Here is an 18458-nt window from a genome sequence, read left to right as displayed (position 1 = left end):
CATCATAGAAAGGATAGAGAGCCGAGCAGTGGTTTCACTGTAGGTAGGGGTGATCGTCTTGGACTTGTATTTCGGAGATTTTCCTGGCAGGGGTGTGAGGGGTGGTGAGTCAGAAAGTGTGCAGCCTGAGGAGGAGACCAGCGTAGACTTAGCTCAGAGGAGCTCAGCTGAGAGGTGATGAGCGGGGAGCATGCAGAAGGCAGAAATTCAGTTTGGTGCTCATTTGTTTAAAATGAAGAATGTTTTCCAGAGTAAAATTGCAGATTATGTAGGCTTAATTTTTTCCAAATTAATTTGTTTCTGAGAAATCTAAATCTGCCTTGGAAACTGTGTACACAGGTAGAAATATTATGTATAATCGGCTTCATATTTAACCAATTCCCGATCTGTATCTTTTTTTTTTTTTTAAGATTTTATTTATTTATTTGACAGAGAGAGATCACAAGTAGGCGGAGAGGCAGGCAGAGTGTGTGTTTTGGGGTGGGGGGAGCAGGCTCACCGCCGAGCAGAGAGCCCCACGCGGAGCTCGATCCCATGACCCTGGGGTCATGACCTGAGCCGAAGGCAGAGGCTTTAACCCACTGAGCCACCCAGGTGCCCCCCCCGATCTGTATCTTGATAGGCCCAGGCCATATTCAGAAAGATGGAAACCAGAGGCAAATACAGCAAAGCAATAATTTGAATTAATAGAACTATGGAGAATCCCTTTCTTCTGACTTGCCATTGATAGGCTGGTATATTCTTAGTATTGGTGGACACTATACTTTGGGCCTTCATCTTTGGGCCACATCTGTAAAGTAACTGAGTTGGGCTCCAGAGTCTTTTATCCCTAAAGTTCGGTAATTCTAATAGGATTCATTTCTTAAAAGAGACTGCTTCTAAGAAACATTATCAAGATTTACCCTGTCCGATACCTTAATTTTTATATCTCTCCCCAGGTTTCTAGCAAACACTTCTTGCTTATGAATAACATTAATATTTTCTTGAAGATCAAATTATTTTATTTATGAAGTAGGTTTTTCCAGACATAATATTCTGATGAATGCAACCTGCCGTTGGGGCGCGGGATAGGGTGGGTGAAGAGCCTGGACTTGAAATCTTAGCTCTTGCGTTTACTTGCTGCCGACACTGGACCACTTAGCTAGGCCTCAGCTTCCACAGCTAGAAAATGGGGCTAATGATAGGTGTTAGCGATCATTATTTCCTTTTAAAATTATAACCATTTGCAAAATTAGGCTAAGCAAATATGGAATGCTTTTCAGAAGCAAAGATATTAGTTTAGTAGTAGAATTAAGGCATTGTACGGACTCTCTTTTCCTAGTATTTGTCCAAATGTTAATTTAGGTAATTTGTACCTATCAAACATCAAACTTAAATTGGATGATTCTGCACTTAATATCACAACACGGATTTGAAACCATTAGGATTTAATGGCAGCATAATGGAAGTGGAAATGTTCCTGAGCACTTGCCATACAAAGTTTTGTTTAGAGCTGAAAATAAAGACTTAGAATTGATTTTTTTTTTTTTTTTGGTACTAGTATGTAGTGGTATGTTCTTGTGTAAGTTTTCACCTACCAGAGAGTTCTGAAGTTATAGTTCGTTGAACTCGATACTATGATCCTACTAAATAATTGCACTGTTTTATTATAATCCTTTTTAAGTAAATCAAAGCATTTTGATTTTTGTATTTATTTTTCTATTTTTCTGATTTTTCTTAGCACCAAATACCAAGGACTTGGACGTTTTTCTTCGGAAACAGGAGTCAGGATTTGGCTTCCGGGTCCTGGGAGGAGAGGGACCCGACCAGTCTGTAAGTTCACATACGTCAGAATTTGGCCATTCCTATGAAATTGTGGGTGGCTGTTCAGTAGAATATGGTGCTTTTGTTCTCTCTCTTTTTCTTTTTTTTTTTTTTTATGATTTTGTTTCCTGTAAGCATCTCCAGAATGAGAGGAAGAACTGCATATCTGTTAGTGTGGCGGGGGTGGGGGGGTCTCTCAGTTATCTTGGTGTGGCGGAGGCTAGAACTGAAGGCAGGAATTGAATATGTCCGCTGTCAGTGGGGCAGTAATCAATTTCTGTCCTTCTCTATGTACCTACAGCTTATTTTCAATTTCTGTTTCCCTTTGCCTTTGTTAAATTTTAAGACCCTTGCCTTCTCTAAGAAAGAAGCATCCTGTTTGCCACCATCAGTCTGTCCTTTGACTGAATGCGCCGTAAACAGGTGGCGTGAGCCCGCGCTTATTTGGTCACTTACTCTTATTAATGGGTTGACAGTTTCATGCTCAGTACTTCACCTGCCATTTCATCTGCCATACCTGTGAAACTAGAAAAATATAAAATAATTGATGTTTCTGTCCAGAAAGCATAAGGGTTATGTTTGTAAAGCATTTAAAAATCTAGAACTTTATACACGATTCTCACATAAAGTTTAGAGGACAAATGTAATAGGTTCTATTTTTAAGTCTTGCCCTCAGTTTGAATGACAGAGAAGTAATGTGCTTTGTAGAGTTGGAGAACATATTTAAGTTTTTTCTGTGTAATATAAGAAAGACATTATTATCGTGCTTGGAAGTGAGTAACAGTAACCTTTTAAAATGATAGGCTTCTGGGGCGCCTGGGTGGCTCAGTGGGTTAAGCCGCTGCCTTCGGCTCAGGTCATGATCTCAGGGTCCTGGGATCGAGTCCCGCATCGGGCTCTCTGCTCAGCGGGGATCCTGCTTCCTCCTCTCTCTCTCTCTGCCTGCGTCTTTGCCTACTTGTGATCGCTCTCTGTCAAATAAATAAATAAAATCTTTTAAAAAAAAATGATAGGCTTCTTTCTATTTCTGGATAGAAGAGTTGATTTATATATTGTACATATGTTCTAATTAGCCATATTGGCTATAGTTAAAACAATGATCGGAGACAAATAAAGCCCCAGGCAGGTTATCCAGTAGCTTGACTGTTCTTGGTGGAGAATGGGGTTCTGTTTTCATGCTTCCTATCTTGTTGATCCGTATAATGATGACTGAAACATTTTCAGAGTTTATATCAAACAACTTGGGAGAAACCCTTCTCTTAAATGTCAGGTTTTAGCCGCTCTGAATCTAGGCCAAACATTCAGGATTCCCTAATTACAGTAGTCTAATTGCCAGCAAACAAGATGAGCCAGATCCGTTTACCTCGATGTAAGTGGACCTCAGGCCATTCTGTTCCCCTGAGATTTCTGCTGCTTTGCGATTTAGGAACAAGAAATATTTCTGGGTTTATATACTGAATTTCCACTAGTAACCATATGTAATGGGATTTTCTTAAGAATTATCCCAGTTGCTCTCAACAGTGTATAGAAAACCTTTGCTGATGGCATTCGGTACACTTTTTGTACTTTTTAGTAGCTACTCCACAGAATTGCGTTTTCTGAATTTAATGTCTTTTGTCATATTGGTAGAAGTGATAGTGGCACTTTTTAAGTCATTGAACAGCTTTGCATTTTCCATCTTGCGTTTATGCATCCCTGAAGATCCAGGAGGGATCACGGAGTGGGGTTATGTGAAACGCCCTTTTGGAGAATGGTCACTTTCCAAGATACTGCCTTTCTCAAATGTTCATGGTTGAACTGCAAAAACAGTGTTGGTTTGCATAGTACTGAGTTAGGAAGCCTTTAGCTCAATAGTTAAGGGTCGTAGGGGAGCCTAGTCCACTGTAGAGACCAACCTACGCTTCGGTATCTTATCAGATCTACATTGGGGCCATCATTCCTCTGGGCGCCGCGGAGAAAGACGGCAGGCTGCGTGCAGCTGACGAGCTGATGTGCATTGATGGGATTCCCGTGAAAGGGAAGTCTCACAAACAAGTCTTGGACCTCATGACCACGGCTGCTCGAAATGGCCACGTGCTGCTAACAGTCAGAAGAAAGGTCTTCTGTGGTATGTGAGCCCATCCCTGCTTCATAGGCTAATCAAGAAACAAAGAGACTTAGTGTGCTGTCTGTACAGTTTTGCGGTTTCTTTAGTTTGTTTCTTGGTGTACGAGATGAGCCAGGGCCTGCCTCGTCATGGGAGGTCATGGAACATCAGAAGGATCCAGAAATAATACTACTATCGGAAGAGAGAAAGAAATTTGTTGCCTCTTGATTAAGACCATATTAACATATTGACAGATTTTGCCAATGTGGTGGTATAGATGGGAATATCAGGTTAAGTCTGTTTTCTTAAAAAGAAGTACAGTTTTTTAGTCATATCAAGAGATCCCTTGAGCTGAATAGCAAAAGATTTTGGATCCTGAGGAATTGCTAAATATTCAAAGAGGGCCGAATGTTTCTGTTTGAGTACTTTTAATATGTCATTTAACAGTAAGAAGAAAATGTTTATCGAGTGCTTACTCTGTCTCAGACATACAGATTCTTTTATTTAGTCTTTACGACACCAGGATATAAATACTGGTGTTTTACAGTTACCCACAAAACAGTTGAGACACGTTACTGGTGAGTAGCAGGGTCAGGATTAGAACAGGGAGTTTAATTATAGAGCCCAGGGTCTAAACCATTACATGAGGGTGGAAAAACATTTTCCTCATCAATAGCTTTGTGAATGTTACATCGGAATTTTAGAAGTGAGTTCTTGCCACTTGAAGATCTTAAAAAGACAACCCTGTAGCACAAGAATGTGAGCCTCATTGAGGTAGGGACAGTGATGCACTTAGCTAACTGCTGTATCCCCCACACATAAAACAGTGTCTGCCTGGCACAGAGCGGACATCAGTGAAGGTGTGTGGACTTGATGAATATTTGCATTACTTTTTAAAATGAGGCTCTGTGTTTTTGATTGCATCTTCCAAAGGAAAGGCCTGCCTGTTTTTCTATGAACCAGACATTTAAAGACACACACAGATTTTAATGCTGTGTCGGTTGTGTTGGAGTCAGAACATAACCACATGCGGTAAAAAATGTGCTGTTGTACAACTAGAGACTGGCTCTCTCCCGGAGAGCATCATGAAGATGTTTTGTAGTAGTTTGATACTCCTGGAGGCATTTAGCTAATTTATTATGACCACACATTATACAAAAAAACAACCTTTATTTTTCATTAATGATTGGATGTTGGCAGCACTTTGTTGAAATTCTAAGACATAATCTCAGAATCAGGTAGATTTTGAGTCAAAAGACCACTTCTAAACGGATATTCCTCAGGGGCGGTGTGTTCTGGCTGTTGTTAATGATGGCTCCAGTTATGTCAAATTATGACACAAAATTTGCCTGTTTTTCTAAATCAGTTAGAACTAACTTGTGTTATTTCTTGAATTCTGATGTCATACTTGAATGGGAAAAAATATGTAAGTTTACGTCTCTGCTTGCTGGGGATCCCTAGGACCTGTTCTGCTCCTGGAAGAATTGGCTGCCCACGTGGACAGTTTGTCATTTGCTGGGTGCGGTAGGCGGCGGGCCACTGAGGTTAGCACATCTGGTATCATCAGTCAGGAAGGCTGCACCTGTAAAACACACTCTGTAGGATGAAGCCTGTGTTGACGGCTAACCTCTCAACCAGTGAGGGGCAGCACCTCTGCCCCATGCAGTGAGCTCCCTGGCGTCACCAGCGTTAGTCCCACACCGAGTTATATTTAATGTTAATTTTAAAAGGAAGTCATACCGGGTCAGTTTTCATGACCAACTTTTGTTAAAATTACTGATCAGAATCCTGCTGGAATTAGGACAATTTCAGGAAGAATGGGTTTACCGCGAGCTTTCACAGAAGCTTCAAGAAAGCTTCCTTTAAAATGAGATACCAGGGCGCCTGGGTGGCTCAGTGGGTTAAGCCGCTGCCTTCGGCTCAGGTCATGATCTCAGGGTCCTGGGATCGAGTCCCGCATCGGGCTCTCTGCTCAGCAGGGAGCCTGCTTCCTTCTCTCTCTCTCTCTGCCTGCCTCTCAGTGTACTTGTAATTTCTCTCTGTCAAATAAATAAATTAATTAATTAAAAAAAAAAAAAGATTTAAAAAAAAAATAAAAAAAAAAAAATAAAATGAGATACCATAGCATTCTTCAGGTTATAGGCTGGCGAGTACTGAAGATGTCAGCCCCAGTGCTGCCCCCTACAGCTGCACTCCCACGATGTCCAGAGCTCATGTAGGGGGATTGCTTTTTCGTGCTCTATGGTATTCAAATCTTTGTTCTGGGAGAGGCTTAGCACAGAAACACTTCAGTCAACAAAAATTATGATGTACCGGAAATATCAGAATTGGTTGTGTTTATTACAGAGAAACAACCTGAGGAGGACAGCTCTCCAGCATTCCTGTTGACACAGAATGGCTCACCCCGCCCGCACCGAGCAGAGGTCCCAGCCAGGCCTGCTCCGCAGGAGGCCTATGATGTTGTCTTGCAACGGAAGGAAAATGAAGGATTTGGCTTTGTCATCCTCACCTCCAAAAACAAACCCCCTCCGGGAGGTAAGGACTGCTGTAGCCTCCTGTCCCTGCAGTTTGAGTTTTCTGACTCTCCCAGGGGGCTTCGTGAAACCTAATTAGGAATGATGTATACATTGCCTTAGAGACTTATCTTTTTAAGAGCGATGAATATTTTCTTTATTTCCAAACCAGGTGGTCTGAACCTGAACTTTCAGGCCTCAGGTTTGTCTCTCATCTCAGGTTTCATAAAATCAGTCTTAGCAGCTCTGCTCTGTTTGCATCCAGAGGGGAGGGATGTGAGGTACGCTCCCTCTGAGATTCAGCAAAAGGACAATGCTGAGTTTCTTCAAATAAGGAGGCATAGATTATTTGTTTTGTTTTAATTAGAAGAAACTGAATGCAGAAATGAATCAAATACTAGAAGCAGTTGAGAAGAAGCAAAATAGATTAACAGAAAAATCTTAACCCAAATATGTCTTAAGTAGTCCTATTGTGTTGTTTAATCATAATTGCCACATTCCAGCTCAAATGGAATGACAACAGGCATTCTTATCTTTTATAGATGCATCATTGAAAGGTAAAATTTTTGTCAGAACTTTAAGTATTAATCCAAATATCCTGAACCCAGTTTAACAGAATATTGTCATCTGGGAAGGACAACTGCATACATTAAGTCCTCCAGCAAAGGAGGAATTCCCTCTAGTATGTTCAGGGCGGTTACGATCCGGCAAATCAATATTTGTTTTGCCTTTAAGTTTCTAAGAAATAATCATCTTTAAATATAATTATAAGATCCAAGTGAATGTAAGATGAGAACCAGAAAATTGAGATTGATCTATCATACTTGTCTGGTGACTTTATTTTTCCAGGTCAAATGGTAAACATCTTTGACCACAGGAAAACATGTGCTTGCCTTTGCCAGTGGATTTGATTATATCCTGAGTAGTAAGATCCTTTTAGACTAGATGGTCACAAAAGTCTTAGAAAAAGAAGAAAACCCTTTTCAGGAGTGTTGGAAGCCACACCAATTTGCAAAAATCTTGCTAAAATTAATGCAAGTGTGTAAAGGAAGAAGATCCTATGACATGGATGAGTTATTACTATAGTATCAGGTCACTGCTCACTGATACTAGTTTCCATTTTCCAAAAGCAGTTGCTATGGTAACCCTTGGAACTGGAACTGTCACTGAGGCTCTGAGGATGATTATGTGGCCTGTGTTGGAAAAATGAAAGAAAGCAGATTTTTGGTGGGTTTTGTGTTAAAGCGTTGGAAATCAGGATTTCCCAAACCAAATAACCATTTTAGTTAACCATACTCTTTTCTAATGCCATACAATAATCCCACGCATTCAGATTAACAAAAACAGTGCAAGATTATTACTCACTGCGAGAGATGCTAACTGCTTTCTATACCGAAGATACTCCTTCTCTAGAACTGCCGAAATTAGGGGAGAGCCACAAAACAAAGCAATATAGAGAAATTCAGAATAAGTTGCCTTATTTATATAGGCTTAACCTTTTTGTAGTTTTTGTTGATGTTTAAAATATATGTTGCATTTTAATATATAGTAAGTATATTGTTTCACTGGTGCATGTTTGTCTATATTTAAATTTTTCAAATATTTTTATATTTATTCGTCTTAATTGTTTCTTACTGTTTTGATGGTTTTGTGTACCATAGATGCTGGTCTCTGTGTAAGATAGTGTCATTAGCTGTTGGGCTCTGTAATCAAACTCAGCTTCATGCCCCACTTATGTCTTTTAATAGCTGTCTGATCTCGGGCAAATTACTTACCCTCCAAGAGCTCCAATTTCCTCTTCGAGATGAGGATGATGCTAACACTTCCTGTCTCAGAGGAGTCTGAGGATTAAAGGAGATAACGCATGTGAGCCCTTAGCCCGGACCTTTACTAAAAGCTGCTGGTGACTGTTGGAGCTTCTGCTGCTCTGGCCATTGTGTTATTTATAAAATTGTTTGTCTCTTGCTTTTTTTTTTTTTTCCTTTAAGAAACTTTAAAAAGTTTATCAATACTTGAGTAACGAGATGGGAAAGAAAGCCCAATTAAAATGTAAGATCGAGGCAGCAGCTCATGTGTAGCAGGAAATGAGTGTTTGCAGCTCATTAATTATCAACCTGAATGGTAAATTAGACTTCGGGTACCCATGAATTTTGTATAAAGTCCTTGAGCTTTTCAGTCATTGGTGCAACCCCAGAACTGGTAATTTCACTGAAATGCTAGTTGATAATCTCACAGAATGCTGAGCCCTGCAAGCCTTCTCCTTGGGATTCTCATGCATCTCATGTAGATAGAAGGAGGGTGCTGGGGCGGGGGTGGAGGGGTTTGGGTGAGGAGCTTTCACTCACAGAGACTGAGCAGTAGCTGTGGACTGCATTACAGAGAAGGTGTGGACAGACCAGAGTTAGCACAGGTGAAAAGGAAGGGAAGTTATTAGACTAGCTCATTCTTTATGGACCTTGTCTTGGTGTAGATTGGTACTCTGTTCGGGATGGATTATTTCTTCCTTCTGATTAAATGTATTTTCTGGTGACATCTGTCCCAAGCAGAGTTCCTGGCAGCATCTCTGACACCAGTCATGAAATTCTGAGATTCTTGGGGTGCCTGGGCGGCTCAGTCAGTTAGGTGTCTGCCTTCGGCTCAGGTCATGATCTCAGGGTCCTGGGATCGAGCCCCACTTCGAGCTCCTGGGTCAACAGGGTGTCTGCTTCTCCCTCTGCCCCCTTGCCCTGCTTGTGCTCTCTCTCTGACAAATAAATAAATAAAATCTTAAAAAGAAAAGGAATTCTGAGATTCTCTGCGGTCGACTTTTTCAAAGATCAGGGATCAGGGTCCAGCACCCTTACTGCCCTGGCCCCAGCTTGTGTAAGTGCTCAGTGAACAGAGTACCTAGAAAAGACCTCTCTGTGTTTAGGATCAAAAGGACTTAGCTAGTTTTTGCTTTGCTGGTGCTTCAGAGGTTTTAGTGCTTCTCTTTCTTAACATATACTTTTCAGCTCTGGTTGCAAAGAATTCTTTGAGAGAGGACATTTCCAATTACTGTCCTTTCTTTCCCTGAAAGAAATGTTTTAAGAGCACTACAGTGACCTCAGCAGCTGGACATTCCAGTCTGGGAGAAAGATTTAGGCCAAAGATGAAGACGGATAAACTGGTTTTATGGCCAATGCCTGTGGACTTGGTATACCAGCAAATGCAAGGCAGGACTTGAGACTTTTCCTTAGCTTTGTGTGCTCTACAGGGTTACTCTGAAAACTTCCCAGTCTGTTCAGAAGTTATCCTTCTACTGGTCTCTTTGCTGTTTTTAACTGTTTCGATAATACAGCTGTTAGCACCGAGAATATGGTAATCTGACTACTCTTACCTTCCTTCGCCCGGACAACTAACCCTTCGGGAAGTTCTGTCCCAAGATTTGCCGATTCTTTCTGAGCACATGGCTCACGTGATGAGAAGGAAACCACTGAGACTTCAGAGATTCACTTGGTTTGATGCTTTCCCAAGTCTGAACAAACCCTTTCAGCATGCCAAGGAGCTGAATGATTTCCTTCTCATTGAGAATGAACACCATGTACCAGTAGATCTTTTCTCAGGAGAAATGCTAAGGTATTGAGGTAGAAGGTCACCACAGGGCCACTGTCTGGTTTAGAATAAGATAGTTTCTTTCTTTCTTTCCAAAATTTTTATTTATTTATTTGAGAGAGAGCTAGAACACGAGCAGCAGTGGGTGGGAGAAGGAGGCATCCATCCCAGGGTCTCCAACCCAGGACCCTGGGATCATGACCTGAGCCAAAAGCAGACACTTAACCAACTGAGCCTCCCAGGGACACTGTCGCACAGACTCTGACCTGCTCTTCTCTCCGTGAATCGCTCATGCTGACTGGCACCGGACATGGCCCACTACCCCAGATGCTTTTCTGATTATTTTGCTTTAAAGAAAATGGTATAAGTGCTTGATATAATTCAGAGCTAAAAGGCACTTGCTTCCAACGTTGATGTCCTCTATTTTAGGATAAAATCTCTCACTGTAGAATCCTGAAAGAGCAGGGGAGTGCCCCTGTCTGTGGGGCTATAAATCACAGCCAAGAATAACTTTCATTTCAAATGAAAGCCTATTTCAATGTCCCTGACATACACCTGCCATGACTTAGAAATATAAGGAGCCGATTTTACTATGGAAATTAAACATACTCAAAGTGCCATTTTAAATATTAATTATCCGTATTTGTTATAGTCAGTAGTCCGCTGGAGACCAATGCCCGCCAAGTTTACTGACCCGGGTAAGGAAATTCTTAAGGAACATGGAAGGAACATTTGTTTCTCAATGCAAATGCCCCCTTTTAAAGGGGTGAAAGATATTTTGACAAGATTTCCTGAGAGGGTCTGAGGAATCGTTTTAAGCTGGAATAGCCAAGTGTCTTCAGAGTCTGGGAAAGCCTTCAGCATCATGAGCCCTTAGAGCTGTGTGGCGTGTCTTTGCAAATGTCTTTGACTCTGCTTTGTGCAGTTAGGGCAAGAGTTTATCCATGAGCCAAATAATCTCAGCCTTAAACATCTCATGTTCTGATTCCCCTCAGCTTTTCTAATTTAAAAAAAAAAAATCTAAAGGCACACACAAAAGGAGTGAATTTTGGATTCGTTTTAACGGTCAGTCCTTTCACTCTGCCTGGATTTCTGAGCAGTAACCTCCAAGTCCTAACCTTGAATTTGAACTGCATTTATTTACAAGGCCCCCTGTGGGAGTAAATGCCCCCTCAGCAGAACCAGAGGTGGTCTCATTGTGGCAGTTTCTGAAATAGCCAAAACAGGACGCAGTCTGCATGGCCAGCAATCAGTAAGGACCATCCACTTCGTGAGAGAGTATCATATCAGGGAGGTCAGTAGCCTTCAAACAGGAGTGTTAGGAGGGCAGTGAGAAAACTGGGGAGAGGTTCGCGGTGAGTGAAAGGCAGCCCAGAGGTGTACGTGCTGCAGCTGCCGCCGTGTAAGGAGTGTGCACGCGTGCGGGCCGAGAGCCGAGGACCGCACGGAGATCGTCACTGCCGGGTAAGATGGCCACAGGCGACACTTTCTTGGCCTACATTTAAAGAACGTTTTTTGATGTTATGATGCGGAATTTTTAAATGATGATAAATCCAGCGCTAATGTATCTTAAATAATGGAAAAACCTGGGCGTTTGTTTCCCCTAGTTATTCCTCACAAAATCGGCCGAGTCATAGAGGGAAGCCCAGCAGATCGCTGTGGAAAGCTGAAAATCGGAGATCACATCTCTGCGGTGAATGGGCAGTCCATTGTTGAGCTGTCCCACGATAGCATTGTTCAGCTGATCAAAGACGCTGGTGTCACCGTCACACTTACAGTCGTTGCTGAGGAAGGTAAGGAGCCCATCATGTTGCCTTGCACAAGCTCGTGTGAGTGACACAGGACGGAGCCCTTGGAAGCCAGCGGTTCCTTCCAGCACCGCGGGCAGGACCGCCGTGATAGAACCGTTTAGATACTCTGGAGTCTCCTCGTTTGCCTCTTCCACTGAATGAATTTAAGTGACAGTTTATTAAGAAGTTGTCAGTAGCTCGAGATAAGGAATCCAGCTCGCGAGTGGTGGCTGTTTCTCTACAGGCTGGAGAAGCAATCACCCAGAAGGGAGAGAGATTGGTCATACTTCTCAGATCTTATTTTCTTAAAATAATTTGTTCAGTTTCTGCTTGCTGGCGTGAGAGGAAATCCTCTAAAGATTCAAAGATAGTCACTGTTGCTGTCAAGCCTTTTGTGTCAGGGCCAGGCCCAGTGTGCCTGTCCTCACCGCCGGGGCTTTGTTCTGCGAGGCGCTGTCTAAATGGGGGGCTGGGCAGTGCATAGAAGCAGCCCGTAAATGGGGCATAAAATGCACTTAGTGTCTTGCCTTGCTTTAGAGCTGTCTTTTCGTCATTAAGGGTTTCTAATTAGGAATTTTGAACAGCACCCGTTAGGGCTCTTTGTTCATGAATTACAAGGTAAGGATTACATAATGTGCCTCTCATTTTTCCCGAGTTTGCAAAACTAAGAGCGAGGAAGCCCCAAAGCGCAGAATTAGGGCAAGTCCATCCATCTCTCCTGTTCAAACCCCGTGTACTGTAATGGGTGTTCATGGCCCACGGTGCCCCGTGGTCTTCTATTGTCATCAGTTCTGGGGTCTTTTTGTTCTTGATTCTTCCATTCTTCACTCTTCCCGCTGCCCTTCCCTCCCACATTCATTCATAGCCAAAGTAGTATGTGACTCTGCTGCCATCCCAGCGCCGGACGGGCATTTCCACCTGCATGTGAGCTCTCCAGCCCTCGGACCTGGTGACATCCCTGCCCCGGCCCATTTCCCTTTTCTAGTCTGGTCCATGCTCTGCCAAGACTCTGTCCCAGACTCTGCTGCTCCTTCCTCCTCAAAATCCCCACTGCAGAAGCCCAAGTGTTTCCCCATTCTCTGCCCAGAAGGTGTTTTATGAGTTTCATCCCAGCTTCCTTCTACAGATTCCTTCCAGATCCGCTCCAGAGCAAGGCCTCTTCGATCTCTGTGCCCATGGGTACCCCCCCGCTCTGTCCTGTGAGGCCCCCGCACTCCGCCACCCCGCAGTTCACTGAGCATTGCTCCTGTGTGATGGTCTCCCTGCTGAAGTGCTCTGCTTTTGGAAGACAAAGAGAATCTTATCAGTTGACTGTGATACTTAGTAGGTGGTCAGTAATTATTTTTTGAATGAAGAAATGAGTTCAATGGATGAACGAATGGACGAGGGAATGAATGAACAAAAAAACAAAGTAAAAGTCAGGCGACTTTCAGTTCTGTGCCAGTACCTAGCTCAGAGGCGTTAGATGCCCAATAGAAGAAGTGAGGCCTGTAACAGACATCGTTCACGGACACCTGTCAGCTAGCTGGATGACCTGAAAAAGCCACTTAAGGTTTCTGCCCTGCAGGTTTTTATCTGTATAGTGGAGGGAGCTGATAATGTCTATTTCAGGATCTCCATGAAAATTACAGTGGAAAACATACCTAGTCTGCATAAGTGGCCTGAGGTGCTCATCTAATGGTAGCTGGGTCATTTCACCCCATCTTTGCATGACTGACCCCCACATCTGGGCTTCTGCCCACATCTCACCGCCTAAGGACAGAGTAGCCATATTTAGTAAGCACTTAACACTATGGCAGGTGTTAGAAACACTTGACATCTGTTCAGTTGTTTTATGCTCAAACTAATCCTAGGTAGGCACTGTTGTTTTCCCATTCTGTAGATGAGGACACTGAGCCTCCCAGCACTTAGAGAACTTGCCCACAGTTACAAGGCTCCTGACAGAAGCAGAGTGGGAGTCTGCAGACTGGCCCCAGGATTCGCGCTCCTGACTGCTATGCCTTTCCCAACCACAGTATCCAGAATGACCCTGCCCGCCCCAGTCCTCTCACGCTCCGCCCTGCTCGACTTTGCTTCCTTGCACTGATGCCTGCCTGAGATGAGTGAACCTGTGGTTTGTTTACTGCCGTCTCCCCTCCGCCACAATGCAGAGTCACAAGATTCCTGAAGTTAGATGTCTTGTCACGTTCAGTGCTGAACCCCAAGGGCCTAAAACAGTGTTGGGCACATAGTAAGTGCTCAATAAAAAAGTTCTTGAAGGACTTTGGGGCAGGTTTCTTTGTCTCCCTTTGCTCACTATGATTACTTCGCTCTCCAGAGCTTGCTTTTTAGCCTTAAATTTGTTCTGTGACCCACAAAGAAAAGTAGGCATCGGCATCACAGGAGATCGCATTTTAGGTTTGTTTGGAGGATGAGGTCTGTAGTACACTCACGTCAGTGTGCCTGGCACGTAGCTGCGAAAGAAGCTCCCTCAAGTAGTGGGACCAGCAGTCCTCGTGCTCAGTGTTTCTCTAGCCATGTGTCAAAAGGACCAGTGACATTTCCAGCCCACCACAGCCAGCATTTTTGTGACATACATAAAAATGAAATGAAAAATAAAAATCAAGACATAAAATCATTCTGTCAAGTCATGAGAAAATGTTTTAAAAGCTTACTCTTGGTATCTATAGGCGTCTTACTGCTGACCAACCCAAGAACCACACACCCAGTAGCTACAGGATAAAGGGCTCAGTAAGAGAATTAGTAAAAAAAAATTGGGGGGGCCAAAATTACCCTTTATTGTTGATGGTGTTTGAGAGGTTATCCAAGATTGCTCAGGCATTTTTCTTAAAGGAAAAATTAACTTTGACGCTGTGGTCCGAATACTTATGGACGTACTCAAGATTTTCTATATAGGGCCAGTCCGTGTTTAGGCAAAACAGAACAGTGGAAGGAAACCCCCCAGCAGTACATGCTTTAGAGTCTATTTCAGGGGTGCCTGGGTGGCTCAGTCAGTTAAGTGTCTGCCTTCAGCTCAGGTCATGATCCTAGAGTCATGGGATTGAGCCCCATGTCGGGCTCCCAGCTCAGCAAGGGCAACTGTTTCTTTCTCTCTGGGTCTCCCTTTGCCCCTGCTCATATGCTCTTGTGCTCATGTGTTCTCTCTCACTCACTCACTGCATCTCTCAAATAAATAAATAAAATCTTAAAAAAATAATAGTCTATTTCATATGTAAACACAGCCTGTTAAAATGCAATCACATTTGACACCTAAAAATCACATTTCAGTGTTACACCTTATTTTATTGTATACTCAAGTGTTATTAAACCAGGGAAACAGTCAGAATCTCTTCTTCTCAGGAAAAAATGTCTCTTCTGTCCATAAAAATCCCATTCATGGAGTTTGTAAGTCTTCCAGGTTTCTCATTATATTCAGTATAAAATCTTTCAACTGCACTGAAGAATCAAATGAATATTCATCGCCCTAGAGCTGTTTTCAGAAATCACACCTTCAGATCTATAGCTCAGAGCTGCGGCTTTTCCCCTTGGGTACTGCTTCCCTACGGTCCAGAAGCCGCTCGCTGTTCATAGATAAAAGACAGCTGGAAAGAGAAAAAAGTGGTCCTCCCATTCTGTTTTTTCCCTTTTACCAGATACTATTGAATAGTTAGGGTTTTTGCCCAAAGAAATGGGTTAACCAAGTTCCCAAGCCACATGTCACATCTGCTATAAAACTCTCCACCGACTGGTAGCTCAGGGTTCCAGCCTTGCCCGCTGCCACGCCACCAGCCACCGCTTCCGCACCAACCCGTGCTCCCGAATAGGACGGCAGTGGACCGCGCCTGGCTCTTCTTGCTGACTGTAAAGACATCTGCACAGTGTACTATTTTTCCACGTTGATTTTTCCTTGCGTGTCAGGTTCTGGCCATCCCAGGTCTAAGAGTGACACAGGTCACCCAAGCTCCCCAGGGCCACGATAGAATGGCTCCGGTAGCATTGCCACCAAGTTCTCTGCCTTGTTTTCCGTTTATTTATCTGTTTGTCCCCATCGGACTCTATTTTCTGCTGTCATTACTCTCACTGCTCTCACTGGCAACCATTCCCGTGTGTGGTGTGTGCCTCGATTTATTTTTAAAATACATAATTGTGTGTGTGTTAGCATTTATCTTTGAGTTACATGGGATTGTGTTATAGATTTCATGTTGGTTTTCTTCTCCCCATTCCCAGAACCGCCGTATGTTTGTTTCTTTGGCGTCCCGTTACTGCTCCAGGATCCGAGCCAGGGTTTCACAGGACATTTATTCGTTCATCTGCTTCCCACCCCCCCCTTGCATGTGACGCTGTAGCTCATTGTGATTTTGATTTTTGTTTCCCCAGGGACTAATGACCTTGAGCCTTTTCATGTGCTTTTGGCCATCGGTAGATTTTTCAGTGGAGAAATGTAGGTTCAGGTATTTTCCTCCCTTTTAATTGTATTTTTTATTGTCAAACTGTAAGACCTCTTATGTATTCTGATATTAGATCCTTAACAGAGCTGTGCCTGCAAGCATTTTCTCCCATTCGGCAGGTCGTCTTCCCGCTCTTCAAATGCTGCCATTTGATGCCCAGAAGTTGAATGTTGATGAAGTCTGATTAATCTCTGTTTTGTTTGGTGTCATAGCACCAATTTTAAGATTTATCCACTTTGCTGAAGGAATATAATCAATTGCTTTTAACAACTTAACAATTTTTCATAGTATGTGTTTAACACACATTACCCGCCCACTCCGCCCCCCAGACAGCCACCTCATCACACGCGCGCCTGATAATCATGCCCGCATAGGTGTCCCTTATAAACAGTGTGAGAATTTCTTGGAGTGAAGTCGGTCTATCAGAGCGTAGGCATGTGCTTAACTCGAGCAGGTGCTTCCAGCTGTCCCCTATCATTGCCGTACCTACACTCTGAGCGGCAGAACACGGACGTTTCTAGAGCTGTATGTGTCCACCGGGACGGGGCACAAGTCTGCTCTCAAACCCGCCCAAGTATGGGAGGCGTCCTCATTGGTGTTTAACTCGCATGAATTTGCGCGTCTCATCGGATGCCTGTTTCGGGGTTTTTTCTTCTACTGGATTGCGTCTTCGCATCCTCCACTTCCTTTTCTTGCGGGATTTCGGTCTTTTCCTTGTTGTTATTTAGAGATTCCTTCGGAATTTTGCAGGAGTTTAGTTTGAGAAAGTCCAGTTCAGTCTGAGAAAGTACAAAGATCTTTTCCTGTCGTCTGTATGTCAATTTTGACCATGGTGCCCTCCACTGAACAGAGCTTCTGAATTTAGACGTGATCCCTTATGACTTATGCTTTTGAAGTTTCATTTCAGAGAAGTTACCCTTGCCCACCCCATGTCACAGAGATTTTCTCTTACATCATCTTTTTGATTTGTAATTTTGCATTTAGTTCTTTAATGGATCTGGAGCCTCCCTTTTATATGTAGTTTTGGGAGGAATCCAACTTTATTTTTTTATTCTCATATGGAGCGGCACAGGCTGTTAGATCACTTCTTTTTCTCGTTGGTCCATGTCACCACCACTCCTGTACCTCCCCTTTCAACAGGAGTCTCCTAGCTCTTCCCTTCTATTGACTCATCTGGTCTTGGGTTAATTTACATATGCATTTTTCATGGTAATATACATGATATATTTTTAAAGTGTGTGTGTGCATGTATACATATCCATACATGCTTTAAAAAAAAAATCTTTAACTTTGTGGTGTATGCTAATATCTGACTTTTGAGGCAAGTTTTTACCCAGTCACCCCCTATACACATTCCAAATTTGACTAGAAATTCATAAAACTTTCCTGTATAAAATTTTAGAGGAGATTATAATGCTCCTGCCAAAAAAAATCCAACTGTAATTTTTATTTAGATATATTGAATATATATTAACTTTGGAAGATTGTATACTTTTAAATACTAAGTCATACCACCTAAGAGCATGGGATGTCTTCTCTCTTATTCAGATTATCTTTTGTGTCCTTCAGTAGAGTTTTAGAAAGTACCCTCATAAGATTCTCACTGTTCTTGCAAAGGATAATTCATGGTATGTTATTATGTTTGTCACTGTAGTTTAACTATGAAATTTTGTGTTTTTCCTCTGATACTTTACTTTCTCTTAAATAATTGCACACAGAAACTCTAGCAAAAGTTTAATTCTCATTGAGAGAGAGAGAGATCTACTTAACCCATTGCTTTATTATCTGAAGAAATCTCAGATAAAACAGAGAGAGCATAGGCCTGTTTGGCATCATGGGATATTTAACTTTGAGAATTAGAACAGCTCTTTACACAGAAGTAAATTGGAGAAGCCATGTAGCATGGGTCGAAGGACTAAAACTGAAAAAAACAAAACAAACAAAAAAACCCAGTGATAGAAAGTTTTATTTAACCTTTCAAGGACAAGGAAGGAACATGGGAATGAAACCAATTCATGGTCCCAGATGCCACAGTGACACGCCCATCCTCAGGGAAAGGTAGAGGAGAGGTTGAAATTGATCAGCTGCTTTTTCCTGTCCTGAAGTTAAAACACCCATTGTGCCAGCGAAGCTAGGAAGCCAAAAAGTTATCTAAATTGGACTCCTACAAAGGTACCAGTATCTCCCAGTCATCATCTTGTTGATAGAAGTAGTTTCTCCCATCAGTTTCCTTTCCCTTAATAGTAGCCATGAATTTATGACAGAC

General features: G+C 42.6%; 1 protein-coding gene across 3 annotated transcripts in view; it reads left to right on the top strand.

Annotated features, from left to right (window-relative positions):
- MAGI3 (membrane associated guanylate kinase, WW and PDZ domain containing 3) overlaps positions 1–18458 on the top strand; it is a 231851-nt gene that overhangs the window by 200555 nt on the left and 12838 nt on the right. For all 3 annotated transcript variants that reach the window (XM_004769827.3, XM_013044408.2, XM_004769829.3), the window contains exons 13-16: positions 1721–1812; positions 3721–3910; positions 6236–6424; positions 11583–11768. In XM_004769827.3, the coding sequence (XP_004769884.1) occupies positions 1721–1812; positions 3721–3910; positions 6236–6424; positions 11583–11768 (657 nt within the window). The remainder of the gene's footprint in view (positions 1–1720; positions 1813–3720; positions 3911–6235; positions 6425–11582; positions 11769–18458) is intronic.

This window comes from Mustela putorius, unplaced genomic scaffold (assembly GCF_011764305.1).
Source record: "Mustela putorius furo isolate JIRA1106 unplaced genomic scaffold, ASM1176430v1.1 tig00000585_pilon_pilon_pilon, whole genome shotgun sequence".
In the NCBI taxonomy this organism is placed as follows: Eukaryota; Metazoa; Chordata; class Mammalia; order Carnivora; family Mustelidae; genus Mustela; species Mustela putorius.
Note: the sequence above shows the minus strand (reverse complement) of the source record. Positions and strands in the feature narration are given on the sequence as shown.